This window comes from Morone saxatilis, unplaced genomic scaffold (assembly GCF_004916995.1).
Source record: "Morone saxatilis isolate NCDOM2014 unplaced genomic scaffold, NCSU_SB_2.0 Contig17, whole genome shotgun sequence".
Lineage (NCBI taxonomy): Eukaryota > Metazoa > Chordata > Actinopteri > Moronidae > Morone > Morone saxatilis.
The window spans coordinates 3491247-3503657 of NW_023339729.1; the positions used below are offsets into that span (position 1 = coordinate 3491247).

Here is a 12411-nt window from a genome sequence, read left to right on the forward strand (position 1 = left end):
AAATACAGCAGCATAATCTGAGCACAGTTGAAAACTCTTTGCTCCTCTTCCCAAATTAACAACATGAATGACAGGAACTTAAATTACCTGAGGCCAGCCTCGGCCTATACAACTGCATGTGACAGTGAAACAATGATCTGTACCATTGTCAAATGGTCTGTAGGACGCTGACTTAGGCCAGCTGACTGGTCAGGCAGGGGCCGAGAGCCTTTCTAGTTTCAGTATTTATTACCCAGGGATATCGTAGCCTCTCTGCTGTGCCATGGACATATTCTCTTGTCGCAGTACATTTTCCAGCCCATCACACTGGATGTTACCTCTGAGAGAGCTGGGTGAGGAGTATGTGGTAACCATGAACAGAAAGTAGAAGCTTCTTTTTTTCAAACTTTTTCCTTGGGTTCAAGGATGATCATCACTGATAGCAAACACTTGACAACCACAACAACACCTGGCAAATCCCAGCTTGTATACAAACCAGTAGGCCCACAGCACCACCATACCAGGTCCTATTCATGTACTGGTAAAACAGATGAATAAAGGAACCTAGTAGCCTTGGCTGTTATGACATGCATTAGATCACAAAGTATATCAAATGTATCCACAATCAAGTAATGTGTTTTGTATGTTGCATAATTTTTTTGTAATTTTTTGTGCTTAACTGTAACTATGTGCCGTCAAGTTACCAAAAAGAAAGTACATTTATAGTGAAACTTATTTTTTGTTTGTGTTCATGGTGGAAATAAGAGCAAATACAACAGCGTCTCTGTCATCATTTTAAGAGCATGCAACTCTACTAATAAAGTACTTGTACACTATTGTGCCATATAGTATTTTGTGTATGTGAGAGAGAAAGAATCACACTATTGGAGAAAACAACAAACTTACAGTCAGTGTATAAATGATGCTAGTGTTTTGATCAGTACAGTAAAGTAGAAACCCTGCGTCTGCATTTGAGATTTTACATGGCTTGTAACAACTTTATTGATCAGAGTAAATTGTGTTTTTTGTAATTTGCACCCACCTTATACCATTTTCTGGTATAAGAATACTGCGTACCATTTTGTTAGATTGTATTGTAGTCATCTTCCCGAAAAAAAGAAATCCCTTAGTGACTAAAATGTCGAATCCATTAGCCTAAACGATCAAGTAAATGCTTAACTAAACTTTGAGCTACATGTCGTAAAGACACTAAGACAGAGATTAGTAGCATGTGTCCCATGAGCAATAGCTAGAACATGAGTGAGACCTGAGAGTAGCACTGTTGTCATGTCAGCTGTAGTTATCTTAATCTCTATGTTAGGACCATGTATGATGGTGCTGAATCAAAGGCTACTTTCAGCACTAAGTACAAAAGAGAAAAGAAATCTAAATCATCTTTCTAAATATCAGAATTTGGCATCAGAGTTAAAACAGTGTCTTTTGTTTTGACTTCACATTTGCACTGATGTTCTGCATTGTGGAAAAGAAAACTAATTCGCCAATAAGTCAATGGGCCATATAAGAATTAATCGACAATTAAGAAATAATATCTTCACTCAATTTTCTCAACTGTGAAAGGAAATCTCTTTCCTCATCATTGCTAATGCTCTCTGCACTGACACATACAGTATGGTATAGTTCATAGTCATGCTCATTATCTGGGGACTTGAAGTAATCATTGTAAATGCAGGAACATCTCATACACCACACACACACACGCAATAGTGGCTAAAGCGCAGCACAGTGGGACGCAGTGTCATCCCTACAGCAAACAGACTTCCCCTTCCATTTCCTCAGCACCATTATCACCTTGGTGTTCTTCTTTACACCGAGGAAGTAACCCAATTACACCCAATCACACCGTGCTTCCATTTTACTTCAAACACAGAGCCAAAGCGGCTGTGTCATTAAAGGCTCAATCTGGGAGATACTCTCATATATCTGGTGGGATACAGTTTAATGGGCAGAAAGGGAAGCCACAATGTACACACTGTTTACAATAATCCTGCTAAGAGGATTCTTGGAACATATAATCAACTGTTTCTGCATGAAACTTACATAACTGCATGCATCATGGCTGTTTTGTGATGAGCGCTGAAAAAGACAAGTCATAGCTTTTTAATCTGAGCTGTGTGCATGCATAGCCTCACTGCTTGAGTTCTGCATTAAATCAATTTATTTTATAACTTTTTTACTTGTCAAATATAGTTGACGGATTGTTTGAGTCTTCATTATGTTAGGTAATGTTATACCAATACGTTACTACGAGTTCAAGAAAATCAAACTGTAAATACAGTGCAGGGCTGTTTACTCCTAATGTAAGTACCTTATGATGATCACTAGTGGGAGTGGAGCCACTAAGCTTTTTTATGTTAACCGCTAAATCAGTGATTATAATCCAGTTAAATGTGCAAACAGTCCATTCTACTGTCTCATCTATCTGATTTATAGCTTAAAACTAATGAAGCCTATGTTTACCTGTTAGACAGGCACTTGGAGGAGAAACACCTACAAGTAATCAAAAGATCCAATATGGATCATTTACTGACTTTATAAAAAGTTTTAGAAAAAGATATTCCACCTTACACCAAGTCTTACTGTATACGGCATTGTGTAAAGGTTTCATTATCCCTTTTGTCTGTCTTTATAATGTTTTGCTTGTGGATCCAAGGTCAGTTTTAGATGGTCAAGTTTTTCAACCAAGGTCTTTCCCACAGGCCTTAACACAATCCAAATAAAAACAAATTATTAATGAATTAAACACTGCTGGCGTCTGTATTTGACGACCCGGGAATGAGAACGGGCTATGAAGTGTGTAGGAAACTATGGTGGCCACGAAACTCACGATAAACATGAAAGGCCTTATCTCTGTTTGGTTTGTCCATTCTGGGCTACTGTAGAAACCTTGCGTTGCGTATCAAGTAGAAACAAGTCTAACACGGTGAAATTCACGAAAGGCGACCTGTATCATCTGTAGATGCAAACGGCTCATTCTAAGGTAACAAAAACACAAGGATTCCTACATTCATTTGATTGTTCACTAATTTGAATATTATATTCCGTTTCTGCCGATAGATCCTCCTGAATGTTACGCACTGGACCATTAAAAACACATTTAAGCTAACAATACAAACAATATTAATATCTAAAATATTACTGAAAGCAATTATAATCTATATTTCTACAATCATTCTGTATGAATGTGAATGTGGCTGCTTATAGTGAACCTAGAGATCACCTGGATCTGCAGCTCCTGTTGGCTTTACAGAGCTTAATAGTGGGTTTCAGCTTGTCAGGCAGCTGTTTTTTAGCAAAAGCTTTGAAAACCCTACAGTACATTACCTGCTCAGCGCCAAATCTGCTGGATTTGGTGCTGGATTTGCCAGGTGGACAGAAACATGGCACTAAATGAATGCTAATGTTGCTCCGTAACTGCTGGATGTGTAATGTGTTTTCTGACAAGTTTGTCATATCAACTTAAAAGGTGGTCATATGTCAATAGCCAAGGTTCTGTCCATTGAGCATATACGAAACACATTTGCAATGGCAAATAAAAACACTGTACATTTCCTTCCACTACTTTTCTGTAAATATTAAAGGAGTTTTTTGGCGCTAAGTCTCCAGTTCGGTGCCATCAAACCACTGCAGAGGAAGAGAGCCAAATGAGGTGATGTAATTAAAACATCGCCAGTAAAATGTGGAAAATGTGATGGAAATATTATGTTTGTTTCGTGCATTCATTTGAAGGAGGTCACAGTCTAACAAAGATGCTTATCTTTTAATTGTAAGGCCCTTACACTTGAATTATGAGACACATTAACTGCGAACACATAACATGAGGTTGTTTATCACATCTCATAAACCCGCAGTAACAGCCGACCATCTCTTGACACCGAAGTCTCTCTTGCCGACAGTCATGTCTACGCTTAATAATGCAAACAGCTGATAGCAACCACAATGCAATAATATTACATAAAATGCAATTTCTTCTAAAAACAGTAAGGTACACTTGACCCTGTGTTACCGTCTCACTTCCCTTCACAGTCTAATGCATCCATGTAGGGAAACATGCATGCTCCATGCCACAGATGATAGTAAAAGGAGACATCCTGTTTTGAGGCCCAGCTAGCTAAAGAGTGTTTAAAACAGCTAATAATGTCAAGCCACACCATCTACCCATTACCAGTCCCTGCGTTATAGTAATCTGGATTAAAACATCTGGAATAGGCCCTTTCTGTGACCGGTGAGAGAGATAAGCTGATAGAGCACAGCTGACTCTACCTAGTGCCTCTTGAACTCAAATGCTCTCCCATGGCTTATAGCACAGTCCAGCTGCAAAAATACAGCTGCAAAATACATAGGTACCAAGAAGCCAAGCGGCAACCATGCAGCATGCAACCACAGCCAGGCTTGATTTTAGCCGGTGGTCCATGGTTGGCTGGTGCAGCTGGCTGTTTGTGAAGCATTACGTTGCATGCGAGCCACTGGCCTAATTCCACAAATCTGCTGGCCTAGATCACAGGGACTCTCCAAATAAATGAGAGCTGTCCTGAGAACAGCAGGGTTTAGCCACAGCACAGAGGTGTAGATGACACACAGGAATGGTAATGCACTGTGTGCTAGGTGGGTGCTTCATCCTATCACTTATCGTATAGTTTTACAGTCCGAAATTAGAATGTGATGGTATTAGAATAATCTTACAGGCCAATATCTCTTTGAATTTTTTTCACATTATCGCAATTCTACTACCGGCTTAGGCTAGGAAAACATGGCCATTGAGTGTGGGAAGGGGAAAGATGTTGCAATGGAAAGGAGCTTTATCATAGCATTCTTACGTTACTCAGCTGTTTTGGGGTCTCATCTGAATAACAATTCTTTCCTCAGTTTAAAGAAAACGTGTCAGATCATTTGTCCAATCATTCAATCAGGATCTTTCTATCACTCAGAGCATTAGCTGCAGGTCAGGCTACAATTAGCCATCAAACCTTGTACTGCTGTGATTCTAATCCCGCCCACACTACACTGGGTATACAGTAGGTGATACAGGTAAAGTCTCAAAGGGCTCTTGACATAATAAAGAGAATACAACAAATGCAGAAATCAAAGGAAGGTCCTTTGATTCAGGTAGACAGAAGGAGGATCACCTGTGCAGATTAAGGATGGGCATGGGAGCTAGGTGAGAGCTGCAGCAGCTCATTAGTGAGGTACAAAAAGACAGGTGAGACTCTAAAGCTGGCTCCAAGAAATAACTATAAGGAACAATGTAAGGAAATGGATGACAGTACATAGTGCAAGGTATGCAAGTTCCGATATATTTAGCTTACTAAGCTAGTGGAGTGAGCACATCTGTCTGACTGACCTTTCTCGCTGACGCTTTCCATGTCCACGTCCTCACAGCTGGTGTACTCGGGCGTGGAGCCGCCCTCCTCCTCTGAGCTGCTGATGGACATCTGCCTCTTGTTGACTCCGCGCTTGCTCTTGTATGACCGTGGAGGGGGCGGCCGCAGAGACTCCGACTGGTCCGAGCTCTGAGAGTCCTTCCTCAGCAGGTTATCCCCACCTTTGTCCCTTGGTGTCCGTGTTGTACCGGGCTCTAGGCGGCCTTGTTTGTTTGGGCCCCAGTCTGGAGGCACCGGTCCCTCAGGTTGGGGTCCTGATCTCACTCCACCTCCAGCAGGTGGAGCTCCCCCTCCAACCCCCACGGTCCTATCCACAGAGTAGGCTCGGTGGTTTTCCAAAACGGCCTTGCGGTCTCCCTCCCCACCTCCGCCCCTCCTGGCCAGACGGTTTTCAGGCACCTGCCCTGCGCTGCCTCCACCTCCTCCTTCACCAGGCCCCAGTCCGACCTCGTTGATCGCCAGATCACTGTGTCGTCGTTCGTGGCGGACCTTGGACACCTTAGCATGCATGCGCATCTCCTGCTCCTCCTTCTGTGGTTTCACCGGGTATCGTGCCAGGTTGGGATCACTACGGTAACGGTTCTGGAACTCCTCCTCACGGCGCTGGCGCTCCCTCTGCTCCTCATCCTCTGGGCGTCTCCGGTGTGTTTCTGAACGACCCATGTTCTCCTGCCCATCCTCGTAGTCTTGAGAATGGATCTTCTCTAGCCTCCGTCCATCTCCTAACCGTCTCTCGCCTCTGTCCCCAGGCACCACTCGCTCGTCGAGGGATGACTGAGACGGCAACTTCCCAGCAGGTCTCCGGCCACTACCACGCCCCATGCCTCCCTTTCCATTTTGTTCATGTAGGGAAACTGGCCTTTTCCTGTACAAGAAGAGGATTTATTATACCAATGTACCCTACAGTCTACAGCCACACACATAAAGAGTGGGGTTTTTTTGTATCCTGTGCTAAGAACATTCCTTTCTGTTTGCAAAACCTTGATGACTTTTATACCAACAGATTAAAACCAACATGAGACATGTGATGAATTCTTACCTAACTCACCCACTAAATGAAAACAAAGGGTTTGAATCAAAGATCTCTCAAGACTAAAACCTGTGACCTAGCTTCTGCACTGGTTAAGCTGTACAGACACAGATCTATGCTTTTTTTGACCCCAGGGATTAAAAACAACAGGAGCTTTGGCCAGCAAGCAGTCCCAGCTTCCTCAGTTTTTAAATGTTAAAGAAAAAAGGTACAGGCTGTACATGTAAAGCATCCTCTAGTGGCAGCTACCCATGTGTTCAGCGCGTGTATTTTGATGCCTTACTTTTCTCTAGGTGGTTCACTTTGGGAGCGGGAGCCGGGCATGGTGTCCGCACCCTTGGCAGCAGTGACACCGGCAGGTGGCTGTGTCCCGTCGGGCAGCCCTGTGTTGGTATTGGTGCTGGAGGGCGGAGCTTGGGACCTGGAGCGGAGTAGCTTCCTGTCCCGTTGGGCCTCACCTCCCGTGGCTGGGTTGTTCAAGGAGGTGCCCAGGCTCCCAGGCCGCACCCCTGACCCCGAAAACCATTCTCCTGATTTGGTGAGAATCTCCTGTTGTTTACGGCACAGGTTGCATACCCACATTACCTACAGGGGTTGAAAGGACAACAGTGTTTGCAAGCTGGGTACAGTAGCATTAAAGAAGAACATTAAATACATGAAACAGAAAAGTGGTTAGACATGCCTGTGACACATTTACACAACACAAATTAATTGTATTGAACATATAGCCTATCACCAAACAAATGCAGCATTGTCAATTTCATGGTAGCAGATACAGTTTCTCCTAGGCATTCAAAAGTCTTGTTCTGTCTAACAAATTTCACAAACACCTTCTGTAGCACTTTTTAGCTCTCATAAATGGCAGTAGCTCATCTTTTTTTTTTTAAAGGAAGAAAATTTTGATTTATTCCCCCAGATGATTTTTCCCTCCTTCCTTTGCTACATCTAATCAAATATTAGAGCATTCAGATATGGCAGACTGTGCTGTTCAACATATTCATTATCCACAAACACAGCATGCTCAAGGCTATGGCAAAATCTAAAAAAGTTTAGAAAAACGAAGAGGTCATGTTTCACCTGCCCTGAGGTGGATTTAGTCTTATTGCATTGTAATCTTTAATAAATGTTTATTTTTATAGATTAATTCATCATGCACATGTTGGTTATACAGGATAATAAAAATATCACATTTAGAGGGCGCCAAAGATAGTGGAAGAAGAGGAAGGAAAGAGGTATTGTACTGTATACATATGTACTGTTTTCATCCTAAAGGAGAAAGAGTAAAGCTGTTCTAGTCAGTGCACCATCTTCGCACATGCAGTCCATATCTGTGAATTTACAAAATTCTATGAAATGCAACATCACAAAGTAAGACTGATGACCACAAGCATGTACAGTAGTCATGATACAATTTGATTCTTCATCCTCAAACCCACAGACAACATCAAATACTCACATGTAGCCATGGCTACTGAATATCACCTCACTTCGACAGCACAAAAACAGGATTTATCTCCCTCCGTATCTATAATCCCAACGGTTTATTTTTCAGAGAATAAATCCAAAGCAAAGAGCAAACATGGTCGTCTCTTATATTCCACGGCAAAAACCTTGGCAGACGTTGAAAACAAAACCCCACTGGGACCTCTGGAAACCCCAAAATGTTACTCCTCGATAGCCAGTGGGACGGACTGTTAGCAGTCAGTTTAGCAGTTAGCAGCTAGCCTTCAGCGCGCCAAAGCACATTCATCATGGCCTGATTGAATCCTAGTTGGCGCATGTCCAGACTAATCTAAAGTAAATCAGCTGCCCGCACGGCCCACAGCTGTCAGGCAGCCGCCCAGCCGCACACTACAGTTTCTTTCTCTCCCTGTCTTTCTCCACCTCTTTACCTCAGCTGAGGGGCCACAGATTAGCAGTGGCCGGTAATCCTTTCAGCTCCTCGCCATTATTCAACTCATCATCAGCTGACAATCCCAGCTCACAAATCAGAACTTCTAACCTATAGCCACACATTTAAACACAAATGTCCAACTCTTTTTGACATTTATTCAAAGTTTTAATATTTGGCAGTTTTCATTAGTGAGGGCTATGGACACCTTTCCAATGGCACTCAAGCAGTCCAGGTGTAAGATTGCAATTGGTGGAAGTACAAAAGGGCCTTATGTTTTATAAGATCTGTTTGAATCCCTGAAGGCATGATGCAGAAACGTTTTGGAATTAGTTTTTAGGTCTAACTTGACGAGCCATGACAATAAAGGCATTTTAATTGTTTAAGAGTAAAAGAGTCCAGTTTTCCGTTATATATCAATGACATACAGTTAACAACGTATCTGAATAATCACGCTGGTTCCAAATCAGCTCCATACCATTTCACGATCACAGAAAAACATGTAAACTTCAGTATGATGCATCAAAATGACATTTAGGGATGTTTAGAATCATTTTATAATAATTTGTAAATACAAAGGGCTACATTATTACGATACATTTCACTGGAACTTGATTTCTTATGCAAAATAAAAAAGGGTCTTTTCAGAAAAATAAGTTTGTATTTCTAAAAGTAAGATATAATTTGGTCGTAATTGGCACTAGTATAGACATTTATTACACAATAGCCACCCCTATAATACTGAGGGTCAATCAGCACATGAGCCCTGTGAGTATTTATAGGTTGCTTTGCTAGTCAACGGAATTCTCTAATCCACAAGCTTAATCCTTGAATGCGAGCATCATATGGAAGAACGCACATCATGGGACGATTGTATGTTCTCAAACCAAAAGAGACACATTAAAAACAGATCTCATTTTCTAATGGCACGCCTTCATGTGTTCATTTGCTTTAAGAGCCTACACTGCAGATGGGGGGAGGCTATTAAACAATAAAGAAGTTATAGAACGCATGGGCACACACACACACAAAATATATAATACATATAATCACTCACTAGAGTGATTGTGCTCTGTGTTCCTGGATAGCCTGAAAGATATGGTAGGGGGAATTAATTGTGTGTGAACTCAGTGTGTGTGTGTGTGTGTGTGTGTTTATGTACATACGATGCAAAAGCCCCACCCCGTAGTGTGTGTGACACATGTATTTGCAGTAGCGCTTGCTGCCGGACCAGCCGGAGCATGATGTCAGACCCTCAGCTAAACTGTCCAGTCAGCTCACCCCGTCCACAGGCGGCCCACAGTGTCAATTTGAGTTCATCTCTATCCCTCGCTGCATGCTGTTGAGCGCAAAGTGCGAATGTGTGTGTGTGCAGATATGTGTACAGTATGTATATGTAGGACATTTCTGAAACCTTCTTGCCTAGAAGAGCGTGGCGTGGGCGACTGCCTGTGGGCGAGATGTGTGTGTTTGTGTCTGTGTGTGGAGAATAAGCAGTGCCATCTCTCTCATGTAATAATGTCAACCTCCTTCTGCCTAAAAAATGTGCTTCTCCATGGTAACCAAATCACTGAGAAGAGCCAGTGAGAGAAAGGGGGACAAAGCAATGTGTGTGCGTGTGTGTGTGCGTGTGTGTGTGTGTGTGTGTGTGTGTGTGTGCCTGTAAAACTGAGAAAGAGACAAACAGAGAGTGTGTGTCAGTACTGAAGGACAATGACAGCGGTGAAAACAAATAAAAACGGCACAAATGCCATTTAGTCTTGAGATAGCGCTGCATTTGCTACCTGATATGAACCTTGATTTCCTTTTTTCCTCTTACCTTTGCTCACCTTATTTCCTTTTCTCTCCCTTTTATTCCTTTGCTTTTCTTGTATTTATTTCCCTTCTTTTAATTCCCTTTCCTTTTCTCTCCTTTCCTCTTTTTCTCATTTCCTTTCCTTTCCCTGCCCTTTATTTCCTTTCCTTTCTTTCACTTCCCTTTCCCTTCCTCTCCGCTCCCTTTTACCTTTCCTTTCCTTTCTTTTCTTCTCTTTCCCTTTTTTACTTTTCCTTTTCCATTTCCTCCATTCTGCTATTTTCATTTCCTTTCTTAATTCCTTTCATCCCTCCTCACCCTCCGGCTCCAGCTGACACACCTGGCTAACTTGACAAATGAAGACACCACACACCTGTCACTCACACTCCTCTATTCCATACCCCTTTCCCTTCATCTCCCGCCCCCAGCCCTGCTCCATCCATCTGCTGACAAAATGGTGAAGATGTGCGTCGCTGCCGCAGCTCCACCACCAGCAGCATTCAGCAGCAGCTCTCGGCGAGAACAGCATTCATTTAGGCCCGAATTGTGTGAACATCAGCTTTTCCTTAAATGGGAAGAATAGAAGGGAGCCTTGGGGGTGGCAGGCAGCGGGGAGGGTGTGGTTGGCTTTTTAGCGAGCGTGTGCAGTGACCCTGCCCTCAACACACACACACACACACACACACCTTGACAGAATGACATATGAGGCAGCACTGGGTGTAAACTGCCATCGTTCAGGGAATGGTAAATCTTGAATGGTGGGAAGAAAGACGACCGCAAAAGACATAATGCTCCATTTCCTCTAATAAGGTAGTAGATCAACTCTGCAAGCAGGCCAAATGCATTCAGTGGTGAGGAAGGCTGAAAGCAAAGCAGACCTGTTGTGGCTGTAAATCCACACAGGTTTTACATTTCTGATCAGGATCGCGGAGAAGACTCTCTCACTGCTCTCAAGGCTCCACATAATCCAACAAGTCCTCCAAATTAGAAAACAAAATACTGTATGTTGTATACAACTGCCCTCCAAAACCACACATATAATATGAGTTTCCTGATCTGATGCCTTCTAAAACTGTTACAAATCACAGTCGAAAAATCATTTATATTATGATGTGACAATGACAACTATATGTTTGGAACCTGGTTGTCATGGTTGCAAAAATAACCAATTGATGAAAGTTCAGGAACGATCATGGTTACAAAAAGCGTAACGTTGACTGTCGTAAGAAACAGGAATCAAACTGCAGTCTCCAAATTAATCACACGTTTTTTTCTAGACTTTCCAAATGTTATTGGACTGAATGCATCAAAGATTGTAAAACACAGGGGTTGTCCCACTTAAGATAAATATATCCACCATTTTGCAGCCACTTGTAGGCACAGTCACAATGTAAGGGTTAGGGCCTCTATGCATCACGTGATGGGTTTTGTCAGATCCAGTCAAGTAGGTCCTATTATTAGACATACAGGCCGTGACTGTGAAGTGATATTGTCAGCTCTAAAACCAGGCTTTGCTATAATGTTTGCCAGCCTCATAAGCACATATTTTCTCTAGCCCAAGAAATGTGTGTAGTCGCATGGTGGTGTGGGGGTGGATGTAAAGGAGAGCAAGAAGACAGACAGTGAACAGAGGGCGATAAGAGTTAAATGGAGATGCTTAGGACAGAAGAAGGGAACAAAGAGTGTTACAGAGGCTACTAGAGATATAGTGGTGAATGAGAGGAGAGGAGAGGAGTGTGAGGAGTAGGAGGAGGAGGAGGAGGAGGACGAGAGAGCTGCGGGTTAGTCATCTAGTACTGAGAAACATGACTGAGATTATGCAGTGCATCCTCCCTTCCGGTAAAATGTGCAGTGTCAGCTTGATGCAGTAAGCGAGCAAGAGTCTGCGTGGCTGTATCAGTGTGAATCTGAGCATGTGTGTGTATGTGTCTGTAAGTGGTAGATTGTCGGCACAGGGTACCAAAATGGCTGCATTAAGACTACTAAAAAACCCAAATGTGTTAAATGTGCTTGTACATCATATATGAAATACTTATGTAATGTGTTGAAAACGGTAGTACTTTTCTGGACTGTATGTATGTATAAAAAGGGTTTCAGGTGTAATAACTGGCTTGAAGTGATACTAATTTTCTGATCTTTGCTTTTCATGTTTCTACGCAGTATTTATGGCACATTCTCAAAATATGGGCTCCAGTAAATCAAGGTGACTACAGGAGCACATTCACACTCACAGAATCAGAGTCTTTGTCATAATACCAGGGATCGATTTGGCCCAGATTATCATACAAAATTCTGAATGATTTGTGTGTGTGTGTGT

General features: G+C 42.5%; 1 protein-coding gene across 1 annotated transcript in view; it reads right to left on the bottom strand.

The window, feature by feature from the left end:
* Positions 1-12411, bottom strand: part of rims1b (regulating synaptic membrane exocytosis 1b) — a 70531-nt gene that overhangs the window by 30921 nt on the left and 27199 nt on the right. Inside the window, exons 5-6 of the mRNA XM_035660672.1 lie at positions 6692-6993; positions 5339-6243 (exon numbers count right to left, since the gene is read on the bottom strand). Of these exons, the coding sequence (XP_035516565.1) occupies positions 5339-6243; positions 6692-6993 (1207 nt within the window). The remainder of the gene's footprint in view (positions 1-5338; positions 6244-6691; positions 6994-12411) is intronic.